Raw genomic sequence first — 18,929 nt, 5'->3', positions numbered from 1 at the left:
TGGCTGTTTGTCGTGATTACCATCTTAGGCAATACTGCTATTGCCATTGAGGGAATGGCTCAACTAGAGCTGAAGCTGGCCAGTACTGTAAGGGACAACAAAAAGGGCTTTTTAAGTATGTTAACAGCAAGAAGAGCACCAGAGTTATCATAGGTCTATTACTTGGTGAGGTCAGTCACTTCACAAACAGGGATGTAGACAAAGCAGAGACATTTAATGACTTCTTCACCTCTGTCTTCAACACCAATGATGGGCCCTGAGACCCCTGAGTTGGAGGACTGTGACTGGGGAAATGATAAACTCCCAAACAACTCTGAACTTGTGTGGGATTTGATGCTCCAGCTGAATGCACGTAAATTTATGACGCCCACTGGGATTCATCCAAAGGTACTCAAAGAGCTGGCTGATGTTATTTGGAGACCTCTCAATTATTTTTCAGTGGTCTTGGGAATCTGGAGAAGTTCCAGGCAACTGGAAGCTAGTAAACGCTATCCCAATTCTCAAGAAGGGTAAGCAAGAAGACCCCAATAATTATAGGCCTGTCAATCTCACTTCAGTGTCTGGTAAAAATATGGACAAGATTGTTATGGGAGTTATTGAAAAACACTTGAAAGACAATGCAGTCATTGGTCATAGACAACATGGGTTCATGAGGGGAAAGTCCTGCTTAACTAACTTAATTCCCTTGAATGACAAGGTTACCCACCTAGTTGACCAAGGTAAGCCAATTGTTGTATCTTTTTGGATTTCAGCAAAGTTTTAGCTCTGTCTTTCACAGTATCCTTCTGGACAAAATGTCCAGCGTAACAGCTAGACAAGTACATAATACAGTGGATGAACAATTGGCTGACAGATTGGGCTCAAAGGGTTATAGTAAATGAGGTACATCTGTCTGGAGGCCAGTCACTGGCGGGATATCCCAGGGCTCAATTTTAGGACCAGTTCTTTCCAATGTTATTATAAATGATCTGGACATAGGAATTGAATGGACACTAAGGAAGTTTGAAGATGATAGTAAATTAGGAGCTGTTGACTCCCTTGAGGGAGACAGAGAGATCTTGATGAATTATAGTGCTGGGCAATCACGAACTGTATGAAACTTAACAAGAGCAAATGCTGAATTCTGCACCTGGGAGAGGGTAATCCTGGCTATACATACTGGCTGGGGGGATGAGAGCCTGGGGAGCAGTCAGTGGAAAGGGATCTGGGGATTTTGTTCACTAGCAAGACGCAGATGAGTCAACAGTGTGCCCTGACAGACAAAATGGCCAACTGTATCCTGGGGTGCATTAAGCACAGTATAGATTTAGGTTAAGAGATGTTCTGATCTATTTAACAAACATGCATCAAGAGTTAACTAACTTGCTCATGATTTAATAATGGCATTGTAAGCAAGAGAGATACATCTAGATGAAGTGATAATTGCACCTTTATCTTATGAATATTGGTTTAATAGATACAAAACACCATTAAACTTCTTGGTCAGGTTGATGGTTGGACTTGGTGATCCTAAAGGTCATTTCCAACCAAAAAGAAATTATTCTAAGAATGATTCTAAAGCAAGTTACAAACCAGACTATTTCTTCAAAGTACCGTTAGTTCCAAGGTTTGGATTAACCAGAACTCTACATTTAAACCTTTCCAAATTGCATATAAAAAATTGTGAACTGTTTTTACTTTTCCCAAAGAAAGTAACATCAGGGTATACTACTCTTGTAGTAGTTTAAGGAAAATTATAACCATCTTAGACAACAGTGCTATCTTAAATACTTTAGAAAAGTGTAAAGCTTTTATTTACCACAATTCTGTTCATCACTGAGATCTCCACAGTCATCATATCCATCACATACAAAGGTGTAATTGAGGCATTTTCCTGTGTTACAACGAAATACATCATCACTGCAGTCTGCAAAACAATTTTTTTTGTAAAATGTTAACATGACATTGGGCTGGTTTCTTTTAAAATATAAACACTGGAATTTACTGACTTAAACAACATTAGCTAGAGAAACCATACAATTTATAGGTCTGAAATAATATTCAGTGTGCACCAGCTTATTAGAATCAAACAGAAGAAAAAGAAAAATCAAAAGCAAATTTTAGACATTTTTTTCTATCAATTGTTTTCTGTCTATATGTTCCATACTAAGAGGTGGTTGAAATCCCTATACCATAAAAAGTATGTTTGATTTCTCTTGCTCTCCTTTTGTCTTCCACACACTAATAAATGCAAGTCAGTCATCTGGGAGAAATTTCTTGAGACAGTAAAGACAGCACTCAAAATTTATTCAAGCTGTGGAAGGAAAAAAAATAATGAAAGATATACTAAGGAACTGGAACATTTCATTCTGGTTACAGATTACTACTTGGTAAAAAAGCAAGGAGTTAGATGAGTTGTGAGAAAACAGAATGTCATTGCAATCTTGCTGACCAAGATGTTCATTAGATTTCAAGGCACAGATGATTTGATCCCAGGTTATGTCTATGGTAGGAACACAGAATGTCTTTTCCTGTAATAGATGTGTTGCTTGGAAAGACTAAGAAATTAAGAATGAGAACATGTTGTAAGGTGGGAGGAAGTCAGGGGCTCCATTGTTTCTAGAATGAAAAATATACCCAAAATCTCACCATGACCACATATTCAAGGATAAAATACTGTTCAACTGTTTAGGAATTCAAGTTATGAAGAAAGACATTCATTCTCATTGACATCTTATATGTCATCACCATATGGCTTGTGCATAAAAGTGACACAAATTATTTAAGATCTTATTTTTTTAAGTAAAGCTTTTCCTAGTCAAGTAAGAGACCTTGTTTGCTCATGTTATCATCCACATCCAGACATAGTACTGTGAATCAAAGACTAGTGAGTCAGCCAGAATAATCCATTTTCATATAAATAACATTAATTTCTCTGATCTGAGTGATTATGTTTTACAGCTGCCTTTCATAATTGAAATATATTTTTCCAAACAAGTAAAAAATATGGTAAACGGTTCTAACTTCCTAACACTGGCTGAAGAGAAAGTGCCCTGGTTACAGTACAGACCAAAATATTTAATTATACGTACAAAATTAATAAGGAAGGTTATGAGTGTAAATTAGGTAAATTGAGGGGTAAATTGCATGAGGGTAAATTACTGGGATAGTCCTGAGCACCTGAGGTGGGTATTAGGTGGAGCTGAAGCTTCTCACAGCAAAATCAAGATCCCCAGACCCTGCTTTTGAGCCTGCCATTGATCTTACAGTGGTTTCAAAAGATTAACTATTCCTGACACAGTTTTGAACTTGGAAGATGGCCTGATGCCTTCTTACCAAGGTATTCTTAGCATTGTCAGCCCTAAGCAGGTTTAGCCTTTCTTTCCATGGCTGAAGCCTGCAATAATGCTCTGAAAAATATTTTCTGAGAATACCCAAAACATGTAAATAATATCAGGTTCAGTAAAAAGCATGGGACCTACTTTGTAGTTAGGAAACTGGAGAGGGGATAGGAGGGGAGCGGAGCGGAGGGGAGAAGAGATGGTGCCTGGTCCCATGAGTAATAACTTTTTATTGTAAGTACAGAGTTGGGAAATGACTGACCTGGTTTCACTGCCCTCCTAAAGACTTTTCCTTCATCTCTAGCTTTTCAAGGGAGAATCCCAAGCTATATAACAACTGGGTGGACAATCCCTTCTTCCTGTTGATGCTACACCACTGCAGCCAAGGAAGCTCTTTGTGTCCTTTCTTACTGGGACACCTAGGTATTTCACAAAAGCTCTTTCATGGACTGCACACAGAAATTGCTCAGAGAACAGGGACTGGAACCCAGGTTTCTCCCCTCAGCTGAGCTGCTCAAACACTAAGCAACAGAATCAAGCTACCACTTGTTTAGCTCTTGGCTTGAGACTCCTGCGTTCATGACTCCACGGTGATCCAGTTTTGAAAGAAATATGTGCTTCTAAGTATATTACACACTGACAGGTGCAGCACTCTCCCAGAAGGTATGCAGTGGGGTTTCTAACCCTCCACATGAATGTAGGCCAAGTCTTCCCTCTCTTAAATGAGTGCTCTAACTGCTGTGTTTCTCAAGGCTTTTACAAACTCAGCTCTAGAACATGAACACATGCATCACTTCAAGTCCTTCTGCCACAGAAGCATTTATACTTTCTACTAGTTTCACATCATCTTAGAAAGTCCAAACATAATTTATAGGACAATGCTTCAGGGGATGAAGCACAATACTATGGCTAGGCCATGAGTTTTGCAGTCAATCATTAGTTTAGCTTTAAAAGAATAAAAGGCATGAAACAGTAAATACCAAAAAACCCAAACTAAATTAAAATATGTATGTTCTAGTTTCATGTGAGAAGAATAGTAGCCATCTGAGAGTAAAACTCTAAACATTGTCTTGAATATGAAACAGCATAAAATACGCTGGCATCCTTTATCCTTATTGATCAGTTCACAACTCTGACAGTTTCTATCCTTCTATTCCTCCTCCTGCAAATGAAAAAAAAGCTGTTTTTACTATGATGTTTTCTCTCATTAAATTCACTGTTTAATTTCCATTCATACCCCCATTCATGTTTACATTCATACCTCTGCAGCTGCAGCAGTGACACTTAAAACACAGAATCACAGAGTCATGGAATGGCTTGGGTTGGAAGAGACCTTAAAGACCACCCAGTTCCAACCCTCTGCCATGGGTAAAGACACCTCCCACTAGACTAGGCTGCCCAAAGCCCTGTCCAGCCTGGCCTTGAACACTACCAGGGACGGGGCATCCACAGCTCCTCTGGGCAATCTGTTCCAGTGCCTCACCACCCTCATAGTAAGATCATCTAGACCAATCCCCTTGATGGAGCAGCAATACCTAGATCAGGTCACACAGCAGCACATGAGTGTTCTCTCATTGTGAGTGAGAACTCAATGAATTCTTCTCCCAGTTGACCCTCATGTCTGGGATTGCCCAAACCCAGGTGCAGCATCTGTACTTCACCTTGTTGAACTTCTTTAGGTTCACATGGACCCAATTTCAAGCCTGTCCAGGTCCCTTTGGATGGCATCCCTTCCTCTGTTGTATCAACTGCAACACTCACATTGGTGTCATCTGCAAACTTGCTGAGGGTGTACTCAATCCTATTGTCTATGTCATTGATAAAGACATTGAATAGCACTGGTTCCAAGACAGACCCCTGAGGGACACCATTCATCACCAGCCTCCACTTAGACCACAGTTCCATTGACCACAATTCTCTGGGTGCAGCCATCCAGCCAATTCCTTATCCACCAAATAGTCCACCCTTTAAATCCATTTCTTTCCAATTTAGAGATCAGGATGTCATGTGGGACCATCTCAAAGACCTTATAGAAGTTCAGATAGGTGTTGTTAGTCGGTCTTCCCTTGTCGACTGATGCAGTCACATGATAGAAGGCCACAAGACTGGTCAGGTGTGATTTGCCCTTGGTGAAGCTATACTGGCTGTCCCAGATAATTTCCCTGTCTTGCATGTGCCTTAATGGCAACTCTCAGGCCCACACAAGGTGAAGAAAAAGAATACAGGTTTCCTTTCAAGGAAATAAGGTTCACTTTGAATAAGTGAATATGAATCATAGAATGTCTTGGGTTGGAAGGGACCTTAAAGATCATCTAGTTTCAGAAAACCTAACAGTCTTAACATACATTTTCATCAAGGTATTGGCAATAATATATAGACAGCTACTTACTTCCATCAGAAAAAGAGCACTTTGTGTTTTTAACAGGCTCAACTTAAACTTTGTTCATGATGGGACAAGCCAAGATAAAACACAAATTTCTATTCCATACTCCACTAAACCCAAGAATATTTTGAAGCCGAGCCAATCTTTTGCATTCAGCAACCCTTAGATCTCTGTTCACACACACCCAGTTTTCAGCATTTCACTACTGCATCATATAACCTCCTGAGGGATGGAGAGATGTAAGAGAGACTGTTGCATTTGCTATATTGTGTGTCAGACTTACTCATTAAGATCTTTCTGAGAGTTCCAGGTTTCAGCACTGATAATTTATGTATTTGTAGATCAGTGTTACAGTTTCTTTTCTGTTCACATTCCTATGTGATAGTTGGCCAACCTGAATTCTGATTCCTCAGTTGGTACCGTCCATTGCACAAAGTCACAGAATAAATGGCATAAACAGCATGTTGAAAGCCTAAGTATCAGATCTGGGATGCAGCTGTGTAAAAAGGTGACATTTCTAAGTCATAATAAATGACATTGTACTTTCAAAATGAGGGACTGATTCTGCTAAAGCCTAACTATTGCTTGCATAATACTTATGACCCACCAGAGAAAAGAAGAGAAAAATGCACACCAAGAGCCAGGAGTAGAAAAGTAATCAATTCATTGAATCCAGCAAGAACTATTGATGTAAAAAAGATGTAAACTAGAGGTTTGTACATTTCATAATATATATAATTTTCAACGTTAAGACTAAGGAGGCACAACTGTTAGATTCACCTCACACAACCTTATAGACATCTACATAATTTAGTTTCTAAAGCATACAGTCCAAAATATCTGCTTCAAATCAGATGAATCATACATCAGAAGACTCTCCCAGCTGATTCTCTGCAGAGCCACTTTAGACATTTAGGTCAAAAGAAGTCAACTGCACAGGGACAGATGACTCCGTCACTGAAGCATGTATTTTCGTAACTAGAAACCAGAGACATCTCTTCAGATTGGTGCATTTAAAAGAAATGTAACAAGTCCTATATTTTGGGATTGTAAATTAGGGAAGCTTCAACAGGAAACTGCATGTTCCGGGGGGAATGCTTCTGGTTACAATTGCATTTGTAACCAGATTTTTATGTGGAAATTATGGTTCAAACATGACTGAGCAGTACCTTTAAGACCAAAGGTATTGAGGTGAATGGGCTTCATCTCTTGTCATGTGGTCCCTCCATAGAATGAACTGATCAAGGCACTAAAACCAAATATCAATGCACCCATCAGGTGCATTGGAATTAACCCTAAAGTAGCCAACAAGAAGGCTGCTGTGCTATTACTGCAGCTGTCTTTTCTTTAACAAAATTGTGGGAGGAAATGTAGAAATGAGTAACAAAAATATTAAGATCAGCATGAATTAACCATGAAACTAAATGTGTGTATGTGTGACAACATCAAAAGAAAGAGCAGAACAAGTGTTAAAGGAATGCTGTTTGTTAATTGCTACAGAGCAGTGTAAATGCAATCTCATTTAAATGATCTGACAGCAAAAAGATAAAGAACAGCTTGACCTAAAGGTCAAGACCAACCCTGGAGACACATGGAAAGGAAAAAAAAAAAGTGAGTTTCAGGAATATTTTCAAAAAAGTTTTCCAAAAAGTGCTCGCTCCCTAGGACTGTAAAATGCTTATCTGAAGATTAACTTTTCTTTGCCAAAGAAGAAACCAAAATGACACTAAGATGATAAAAAAGCAAGTGTTTTTCATCTTCCCTATCAAACACAAGAGATTTTAACCAGACCACCTGTATACACACTGGAGGTGAGAAAATTAAATCAATGAGAATGACTGCAAATGAATGACATATGTTTTGTTTTGTTTAGGATAAATACTGCCTTTCTTAACAATAAGATCTCCTCACTAAGTTTTTCCACATTAATTTCCTTCAGAAATAATGATTAATTTAAATGGTTTGATTTTCAAACAAGGCATAAAGGTAAAGCATTTATGATAGAGAAAGAAACCTTCCAAGGGCAAAAGAGGACAGAGCAGAACTGACTGAGGAAAAGAGCTCCTGAGTTGACTGGACTTGAGCTTGTATAAAAGACCCAACCTGAAGGCCACAGCAAGCAAAGGCAGTTTTCTTTGTAAATCCTTTTCATTTCTATTCTGGTTTATCATGTTTCTTTCAGTTTTCTGTTTTAAATAATTATTATTCTTTACCTTCTAATAAAACTTGACCATTTGATTTTAAAAGCCTCTTAATCTCATTTGTGAAGTAACTGTAAAAAACTCTCCTTACAGTTCTAATTGACTCAGGATCTCCTAACAATCATGTAAATTGTGAGGAGTCTCATGTATTCTCTTCACGTGAGTAGTAGAAATACTTGTATTTCTGGGTAATTCCTGCTCTGTATCAGTCGTCTGCTGCAAAAGTTTGTTTGCTAAAGAGTCCAAATATTCTTCTCATCTGTATTCTCAGTCCTTGTTGGTTACTTTATGTGGACAAAACAGCTCCTCAGCAATTAATGGAGCAGAAATAAGCCTAGAACTGAGCCATTTGCTTATACCCAGGTATATCTTGCATATACCTCCTCAATACATTTACTCTAAACCAAACCTGCTGATAGTCTCTTATACTCTTTTTCCTCTATCCCCCAGGGTTAACAAAAATTTTAATGTTATTCAAATTTTCATTCATGCAAATTCATGAAACATTTTCATGAAAAACATGAAAATTTATCTAACATGAAAAATTTTCATGTTAGATAAAACTTTCCTATAAAGGAAATAACGTTTGGACTTAATAACTAGGAAGAGAACACTGCTGTGCACAAATCACAATGTTGGGGTTAGTATTGGCAATAAAAATAACTAATACAAGGTAACAGTAATGTTGTCCTGAATGCCTTTATGGTGCATTTCCATACTTTATACCATATTTATGGTGTATTTCCATACTTTATTAAATTCTGGTGAAAATGTTCCTCTAATTGTGGTGACTTCAGAATTTGAAAGGGGCATGTACTACAGGAAAGACAATCTTTTATCAGACAAACTTTCAGGTGAATAAGTCCTCCTTCAGTGTCACTGTTTCTGCTGTGTAACTGCTGCTTATCTGGCAAAGGTTTTTCTTCACCCCTACTCCCCAGCTCAAACAGGTGATAAAATAAAAGACATCTTCTACGTATAAACCCTGTGTTGTTTTAAAGACAGTCTCTCTTTTAAAAGTAGTCTTAATTAATCTCATTTATGCTTGTTTTTTCAAAACATGTAAAGTTTTTATTCTTACATTAATAACTTCTTATTTTCCCATTTCTAATAGAACTTGGGACTGACAGGCAATTTTGAATTTTTTAGCTTAACATTACAAAAAACAAAATTAATGCCAAGGACTAGGAAAAAGATATACCTAACAGTTTTCAGTTCATTAAAAGAAGTGTTCTTTTTGGCATGTCACTGGCCCATTTTTAAAAAGTTGCTCCAAAATATTTCCATGTAGCTCCTTTCAGAAATCTTAGCAATTCTTAACTGCTAATGAAATCTGTTTCCAAGCATAAACTTTGATAGATTGAAATACAATCTGCAGTAAGAGTGAGCAAAGGTAAACAGTGGCAACTGAGAAAGTCCAAATGTCAATATATACAAATACTGTGCAAAGCTCTTATCCTGTTCCGATAGACTACTTTAGCTTTTGGGCTTCCCTGAATGGATTCAGTGCTTTCAGAGAGCACTGCAGGATGTAAGAAACTTACTGCAATGGACCTCATCACTCCAGTCATCACAGTCATTGTAGCCATTACACTGCAGTTTCCCTGGGATGCAGATCCCACTGGCACACAAAAAACTCTCCTCTCCTCCACATAGTGCTGGAAAAGAGGAAAGAAAGAATATGTGTTAAACTTTAGATATATGTTAAAAATAAGCAAAAATGAAAGATATTTAGAAGACTGAGTCTTCATTGATACACTTAAGCAACAAACCTCAAATTAATCAAATTCAAGCAAGTTCAAGCTGGCATTTTCATCTAACTTTTGTTATTTAAAAAAACAGGTATCTAGACTGAGCTAATCAGTAGGATTCAATCTATCTTTGTCTCTAAAAAGCACCTCCTCAGATTAACTCTTTTAATACTGATTTTAGGATAGGATTAAGCAAACTCTTTCCATTAAATAGATGCATGGGATGAAATATCCAACTACAGTTACAACAAATAGATCTTCCCAGCCTAGGCATTGAGGCACAAAGTTACTAAGTAAAGACTTAACAATGTCATAGCACAGATGCTTTCTATAGGGAAGAATTCTTCAAATATCCTTATAACTCCCAGAATGCTAGAAGACCATCATCAGTGTTTGTCCTGGTTTCAGTTAGGACAGAGTTAATTTTCTTCCTAGTAGCTGATAGAATGCTATGTTTTGGCTTAGGATGAGAAGAGTGCTGATAACACCCCGATGTTTTAATTGTTGCAGGGCAGTGCTTACACCAAGTCAAGGACATTTCAGCTTCTCACTCTGTCCTGCCAATGGACAGGCTGGGGTGCAGCAAGAGCCGGGAGGGGACAGACCCAGGACAGGTGACCCAAACTAGCCAAAGGGGTATTCCATACCATCTGACGTCATGCTAAACAGTATATAGGGGTGGCTAGCCAGGGGAGGGGAACGGACTGCTCGGGGTTAGGCTGGGCATCGGTCAGCAGGTGGTGAGCAATTGCATTGTGCATCACTTGTTTTGTACACATTATTAGTAGTAGTACTATTATCATCATTGTTGTTATTATTATTATTATTGTCTTTAGTATTTTCCTGTCTTAATAAACTGTCTTTATCTCTGTGATTGTAGCTTTCCAACTTTACCACAAAACAAAGCACAAGTATGCAAAATCAGCAGTTTCAGCAGCAGCAGTTATAGAATCTCTTCCTCTGTTAACATCATTTTGCACCTAATCAAAACATAGCTCCATATTTCCTATTTTAAAAAATACATATTTGCATTTTTCCCTGGATTGCAGTTCTTATTTCTTCTCATTATACTCTCTGAATCTGAAGCTTAACAGAATCTAGAAAAATATATTTTTAATCTACAACTCAAAAGAAAAAAAAAATGAGCATTTTCAGTATAATTTTGTGTTCCTCAAAAAATGCCTGCCTACAAGTATATTCATGCAGAATACACACTGAAATTATTAAAATTAAATTAAGTAAAAATAATTGAATTTCCAAGTACATAATTTTTAGTAGCATAAGCTTTTACAACCTCAGTTTAGCAATGCAATTAATAATGAAAGATAAAGCACACAGGTATCACACTGCATATATTACAGATGAAGGCATTAATAAATCAGTGACATTCATGATGTTTGTGTCAACACTTTACTTGGTGCTGCACTCACTGGAATTCCTAGTGTAGGTGTCGTACAGAAAAACGATTAACCACAATAATGTGTTCATTAAGCACATTCATAGGCAAACAAAAACTAAGCTCAAGTGAAAGGTCAGTCCCCAGGCTCACACAGTGCTAACATCTTATTTTAACTCTTCTTCCTGGAGCCAATATTTCATTTACAAAATGAAAGGTTTTTTTAATCTCTCCCAACAACACAGGCTGTTGTGAAGTAACTTAGAGCATAGCTTTAATCTCAATTTATGTATCTTCAGAAGATGCAGATATAAAAATGAAACAAAATGAAAAGCAAAATTATGCTGATGAAATCTGGGAATGTTTCACAAAGTATGCAGATACGATTTAAGGGTATAAAAGATGAAAGCTAGAAAGAGATGAGAAACACAAAGTAGTAAATATTGACTGTCCATGATGACATCAATTTTATCTGCTTGATTTAGTTTTTAAGCCATACCATTTCATAGAATTTAAAGAATTCATTTTCTTGTGATGTTCCTTTTGATTTTAGTAAGTGTATTTGCCTGAGTAATGGAACTGCTTGCCCAGAGAGGCAGTGGAGTCCCCCTCCTTGGAGATATTCAAAAGCCACCTGGACGTGGACCTGGGCAACCTGCTGTGGGAGGCCCTGCTTGAGCTGGTTGGAACAGATGGCCTCCAGAGGTCCCTTCCAACCTCAACCATTCTGTGGTTCTGTACCAAAAAAATATTTTTTTTCCTTAAATTCTCAAGCGTATGGCTTTTATTTAAAGATCTCATAGTGCTTTAGATTGAAGGATAGCAGATGTTATGCCATTTTCTTTTATTCCGATGTGAAAAGCTGTAAGGTTGGAGAAAACTCATTAACCTTGGTACTATGAAGCTTATGCTGCAGGAGACTTATGAACTTATTTTCACACAAATGAATTGATATTCAAGATTTCCCATAGGGACTGAAATGTATTTCCACTTTGGAAAACAAAGCTCTCAGAGGAACATCACTGAATGCAAGAAAGCCACAAGAAAAACCTGAAAGATAAATCTCAGTGGAAATAATAAAATTGTTGAGATAGAAAAAATCCATTTAAAATTGTCATCAATAAATGACCCATTTTAGAAAACAGATAGTCATGACTATCAGACTATTATACCTGTTAAATCTGCCCTTGAGATTAAAGAAGGAGCCTTTAGTGTGCATGCAAAAAACAAAATCATTTCAAAATAATTTCTGCTCATGATCAGCCTTTCTGTATAACAATGTGATATTCTTCACACTTTGCTGAACCATGAATTCCATAGTGGATGCTGTGATGTACCACTGAGCACTTGACATTCAGAATATGGTCTTCATATATAATAGTTCCAGCTTGCGCTGACTGCAAGTGCCATTAATTATCCAGATTTCCAATTTTATTTGCAGTTCTAGTTTAACTGTCCTTTCTATTGCATTATGGTAATAGATACACATGTACACACACACACAGAGCACTTTCGTTTTTATTCCTAACTTTTGGCAGCAGAGGATTTTTTTTTTCTCAACATATTTGTCTGTTTTTCTATGACTGAAATATTATTTTATCATCCCCAAGAAATGGGGCAGTCTTTTGTCAACACACACACCCTTGTACAAAAATGTGTTTGCAATAGAAACGTGTATGAATACTTTCAAAATCTTTTCTTTTACGTTCCCAGGTGCACTCTCCACCTGGGCAGCATATGATCTTGATTTTGCTATAAAAATATTATTTTATAGCTGTGTAATGGAGCCATGCAGTGGAAGCTACATATGCAAGTTATTTTACAGAAAGTTTCTAATTTTGCAGAAACGTGTCCAAAGTACATAAGAGACTTACAAACAATTTCTTTCTACTTGTTTGTGCTATTTAACATTTATGTCTCTTAATCAGATGCAAGATGGGGCAAAACCTCTCATTACTCACTGAAGTGTTACAGACTCACCTCTTTTTTTCTAATTTTGGAAGGGTGTTACAAACTGAAAAATACATTACACTTAACAGCAACGTAGTATTACATAGCGTCCACATTTTTATTTTACAGGGGGAAAAAGAGGCACTGAGAAATTAAGGTCAAAATTATAAGAAATAATGAATAATAATTTCCATTGTCCAATCTGAGATATTTTCAGTACTTTTTTTTTTTCTGCATAGACTCTCATATTGCATTCATGTAACTTCAAGAACATACTTCAGTTGCAAATGAACACCAGATATACACATTGCCTTACATATTGCGCTTTCCAGTCTCTACAATTAGTAAGCACTACAGCGAGGCCTTCCTCAGCTGAACTCTAATTCTCTGTAGACCAGCATTTATCTCATAGACAATGATGTCAGATAAAAATAGAAGATTAAATAATCAAAATACTGTAATTCATCATACAAGAAAGTTATTATAGGTTGGAAAGGCAACTTTAACTAACTTGGAAATCTTATATTCTTCTAAATTGGGTTTTTATGCAATTTTCTGCATGTTCAAAAAATAATATAATATAGATCAAAAGGAACTATTAGAGGAACCATCTTGATTTGCTTATTGATCTCTGCCATCAGTACAGATCTTCATTTGTAGTAAGGTAGTAACAATAACAGGGCTCTATGTTGCATGTGAATGTGCCAGTATGGCTTCGGAGAACAAAGGTAAAAAACAGCAAGGATATTTATCCAACTGTTTTTCTTAGGCATCAGAAGAACAAAGAGTCTGGAATCCACTTTCACTTCTAGTTTTTTTTCACATTCTTATAAACCATTCTGACTCTTTCTTCCTAATACCTCCCTACTTCTATCTGCTTCTATCCATTCTAATTTCCATCACAATCTACTCCATTTCTTTAGAAGCATCTTAGCACACTTTTTAATGTGAACATCTTCTTTTTCTTATGTGAACATAAGAAAATTCATCTCACCTATTGGAGTCTCCTAACTGACCATGACTGAATATAATTGGTCCAGTCAGGGCAGAGCTCAGGTCAAGGAGAGCACACACACTCTGAACTGTAGCTCCAATGAAATTAATTTATATTTTCTATTAAGCTTGTCCAAGAAGACATTTCCAGAAGGTTAACAACTTGAACATATCTCCAAATATCAGATTTTAATGGAAATTATAAATGCCTTGTCTTGTGTACCAAAACAAACACTTCTCCTGAAGAAGACACAATGTTAGATGAAAGGGACACAAAGAAAATGGAAGCAATCCTTACTGACAGAGAAACAATTTGCAGGTGCTTATTTCAGACCTTTGCCAGAGAGGTTTACAGTCTGGAAAAGTTTCCAAAAAATACCTGACTAAAAACCACTAATGGAAAAAAAAAAAAAAAAAAAAAAAAAAAAAAAAAGTGCTTTATTTTACCTCCAGCTACTATATTATCAAAAATGTCTCCAAGGTGCCAAGATCATTTATGTGCTCTACCTCTCAGCCAGATTATTGGAATGCCTTCTAGAGGATTATGCAGGCACATCCCTGGATAACTAACTACAGATAACACAAACTGAAACAAATACATTATCTGGTTGCATTTCAAGGCATAGTAAAAGCTAAAGCATTGTATATCTGTGAAAATGTCCATGAAAAGTGCTATTATTTTTTTCAAAGTGAAGAAGAGACACCATTCACTGTCTAATGCTATGAAGAATGCTATCAAATAAAATAGCCTTAAAAAAATCAGTTAGTAGTACTTTTCATATAATGCAGAAATATGTTGTAACACCTTACTACAGGATATTTATTTAGTGGATACTAAAATGAATGTAGATTCATGAAACAAAGGGACAAAACAGTAGAAGAAAAAATTATGGTGGGTCAAAAATTTCAGGAATTTCCTTGAATTTCAAATAGATGGCAAATGCAGGAGGATTTTGAACAAGTATTGCCCCAGAGTCTTGCCCTGTTCTGTTTCTCTGTTGGCATATAATTTTAAAGCAGCTGTTGGAAACAGTATTACAAGGATTTCTGTTCTGATTCAAATACAGTCATTCACACAGTTACAATAACACAGTAGGACTCAGAAGAATCCATGTATTCTCTTGCCTGCAGATTTTCATCACCTGCTCTCTGTATTCTGTGTATCCTGAGGCACAGCGTCTGCACCTTGTCACTGTCAGCTATAGAAAGTTTTGATACTAGGATCACGATCACTGAGTTAGGAAAGTTGGCAGCTCCTTCCTCTTAAGAAACTGTTCATTTCTTTAATTCCCTATAATGCAAAACTCCACGGTAGAAGAACACAAGAGACCTTTCTCTTCCAATCAAGTGAAGTGGCCTAAAAAGGCCACATGAGAGACTCCATGCTGGAATTGAAGTAGGCAAGGAGTAGAAAAGCAGGCAGATGGTGTGGGAGGCACAATGGGAGAAAAAAATTAACTTGATGGACATAATAAAATAAAATGTTAAGTCAACAGATGTAAAGAATGAGTGCTTGGGAAAAAAGAGATCCTTCAACTGTAAATGTTTCCACACATGAAACACCATCACAGTTCTGAAAAAAATACTTTGCCTCAAAAAAAGGTCCCTCTGTTGCTGGTCTTCCAGCTGGTCAGTGTCAGTGTTACAGATACACATATCACCTCTGTCATCTTTTCACTGCATTAAGTGAATGCAAGGGCACAAAAGAAAGATAATGTCTTCCTGATTTTAAAAGTTTTTTCTCAAATCACTTCTGTGTTGTATAATTAGCCTCTCAATGTCTAAAATAAAATAAAATAAAATAAAATAAAATAAAATAAAATAAAATAAAATAAAATAAAATAAAATAAAATAAAATAATAAACTAAACTAAAATAAAATCTGGTTGTAACCAGAGATTGCCTTGAGTCTCTACTAGCTGAGTCTCTGTCCAAAGCTGTTTCTCAAAGCAATTTCTCCAAATTCATATCAGGGTGAAGAGTCCTGAAAGATAAACAGCGCACAAAAGGGAAATAAAAATTAAATAAAAAGGGTCAGAACAATTTTTATTGGTGTTTGATGCTTGGAACAAACAAAGCAAAGCAAGATTTGCATTAGTTCAGCATATTTGGTCAAGAAAATTGGCAGCTTTCTTGCGCACATTATATTCATTTTTCTTAAGTATTTTCTGTATTGTTTTCACTGTAGCAGTTTATGCAGGACAAAGTAATGTATGATGACAGCCACTACAAGAATGTTTGAACTGTTCAGCTAAGTTACTGCAAAACACAAAGGTAAACCTAGGTAAAAGCAATGTTATAAACAAATTCTGCTGAAGTCTGTAGTTGTGCCATTAATAAATCTATTAACTATTTGTTTTTACAGCACCTTAAAATGGAATGCATAAGCAGTAAATTACTGTTGCTAATATTCTTAATGTGGTGCTCCAATTAAATGCTTCTTATCCAGATTAAAACAGGCTAAGAACTCCTGGGGTGTCATCTCTGAAGAGCTGAAAAAGAGCTCACACCAATTATTCATGCATTTAGGTTGCCATTGCACTGCATTTATCAATATGTACAATAATTAATTTCTACGTTCTTCCCAATAAGGGAGAGTATCTGGGATATCAGCAATGGCTTTCCCGATCACCAAATATTGTAACTCTTCTAACCAGAAAAACTTAATTAAAAGACTGCATCCAACTGAAGAACTACTGCAATAACCAGTGTGTAAAAGTTCAAAAAAATTTTGTCTTAAAGAATATAAAGGTTATATAAGTTATTTATAATTGCATGTGTTACTTATAATTTCATGGCATTATTTTTTTATCATTTACTTTCACAACTTTTTTATTATTATTTATTCTTTACTTTTTACAGATTTAAAGTTTAACTCTTAAAAGGAAGGGATATGCCTTTTTAGTATGTAGGGATGATTAGAATACCCAGAAATCACTACAGTATGTAAAATCACTTTCTCACATGGAACAAAAATTAAACAAAGAAACAAAAACAGCCAATGAAGACAAAAATAGATATTTTAAAGAACTAACATAAAGAAAGTCAATGTCCCCATTAAATCTGAGTCAGGGCTAAGACCAATAGCATTCACTCCAATAAGAATGAAATTGCAATTCAGGGGCATTTGCAATAAGAGGTGCATGAAGAAAATGTGTTTTCATATATTTAATTTTCACTACTTTACAGATTCACAGAATCACTAAGGTTGGAAAAGACCTCCAAGATCATCTGGTCCAACCATCCCCCTACCACCAATGTCACACATTAAACCACCTCCCTAAGCACCATGTCCAACCTTTCCTTGAACACCCTCAAGGACGGTGACACCACCACCTCCCTGGGCAACCTGTCCCAGTGCCTGACTGTTCTTTCTGAGAAGAAATTTCTCCTCATTTCTATCCTGAACCTCCCCTGGCACAACTCGAGGCCATTTCTGCTTATCCTATCACTAGTTATCTGTGAGAAGACGCTGACCCCCACCTCCCCACACCTTACTTTCAGGTAGTTGTAGAGAACAATAAGGTCTCCCTTGAGCCTCCTCCTCTCCAGAGTAAACAACCCCAGTTCCCTCAGCTGCTCCTCGTAAGACCTTCCAGGCCCTTCACTAGCTTCGTAGACCTTCTCTGGACATGCTCCAGGGTCTCAATGTCCTTGTGGTAAGTGGCCCAAAGCTGAATGCAGTACTCAAGTTGCAGCCTCACCAGAGCAGAGTACAGGGAGATGATCGCCTCCCTGGTCCTGCTGCCTACACTACACCTGACACAAGCCTGGATGCTGTTGGCCTTCTTGGCCACCTGGGCACACTGCTGGCTCATGTTCAGAAATATTGCAAAATCTATCTGTGGAGAGATAAAATCTCATAAGACAAAACTGTAACTTTGTTCTTGAAAAAAATGCTATGAAAAATATTTTCATAATTTGGAACAACCTTTAGCTATTTTAAAATATTTTTTAATTGGAAATGAACACTTGGAATTTTTGTTATATACTTTTTCATATCTTTCAGAATTAACAGTGTAAATAATACACAGCATAACAATGCAGTGAAATTTATATTCTGTATTTAAATTTTAATACACTATGTCTTTTACATAGCTTAGATAGTATTACTTATTCCAGTTCTCATAGCTATGAAGAGCAGTTCATGCCTCTTGGGCATCACTTTTTAACAGAATAACCAAAACAGACTTTCTTAATGCCTCTTCAATGTAATGCAAAAGTGAACATTGTCTGACAGTTCTGTACTGTTTCTTAGAAAACTTCACTGTATAAAGAGCCAAAAGCCTCACTGCTGCTTTTGAAAGAATATTGGCATTTAGATTCATTAAAGCATAATGTCAGGGCGTTCCTAGAGCTCCATGTTAATATAAGTCTGCTCATTGTGTTCCTTCATTTCTCATTCAAGCTACTCTGTTTTTTTCTACACGGTTTTAACAGCACCAGCTGTGTTGGCTGCTCAAAGCACATAAAATAACAGAAAAACACCATAACAGTTAAAAGCAGGAAAAACAGGGCTGGAATATTTCTGTGATTAGGGATATGCTTAGCAGCCCTCAGAAATGCTTCTGAGATTTTTTTGCCCCCAAGAACAGATTATTGGACCCGTGCAGAATGAATGCCTGATGATGCTTGCCCACTACACTGTGGAACTGTGGAACCAGTTCAACAGATCTTAAATCTCAAGAGCTGGATTCCTAGAATTTTAATTCTCATAGTAGCTGATTGTCAGCTACTGGGTATTCTTTTGCCATTTGTGTGAAATGATATCAACATGATTGATATCAACTCTGTCTAGGATGTTGAACCTTTTTCTCTGCAATTCATTTCAAACACAGATGGTTTTACTATAAAGGTATTCAGCTCAAATTTCCCAATACATTCAGTACTTCTGTGGCCACATCAGGTATGTATTCTATAACAGTTTACTGCCTGG

At 36.8% G+C, this 18,929-nt stretch overlaps 1 protein-coding gene across 6 annotated transcripts in view; it reads right to left on the bottom strand.

The window, feature by feature from the left end:
- CORIN (corin, serine peptidase) overlaps positions 1 to 18,929 on the bottom strand; it is a 144,862-nt gene that overhangs the window by 64,538 nt on the left and 61,395 nt on the right. For 5 of the 6 annotated variants that reach the window (XM_082760360.1, XM_082760359.1, XM_082760358.1 and 2 more), the window contains exons 6-7: positions 9,449 to 9,562; positions 1,799 to 1,906 (exon numbers count right to left, since the gene is read on the bottom strand). In XM_082760360.1, the coding sequence (XP_082616486.1) occupies positions 1,799 to 1,906; positions 9,449 to 9,562 (222 nt within the window). The remainder of the gene's footprint in view (positions 1 to 1,798; positions 1,907 to 9,448; positions 9,563 to 18,929) is intronic. The other variant, XM_082760362.1, reaches the window with a different exon arrangement.

The sequence above is a fragment of the Aythya marila genome (assembly GCF_965140915.1).
Source record: "Aythya marila genome assembly, chromosome: 4".
Lineage (NCBI taxonomy): Eukaryota > Metazoa > Chordata > Aves > Anseriformes > Anatidae > Aythya > Aythya marila.
Note: the sequence above shows the minus strand (reverse complement) of the source record. Positions and strands in the feature narration are given on the sequence as shown.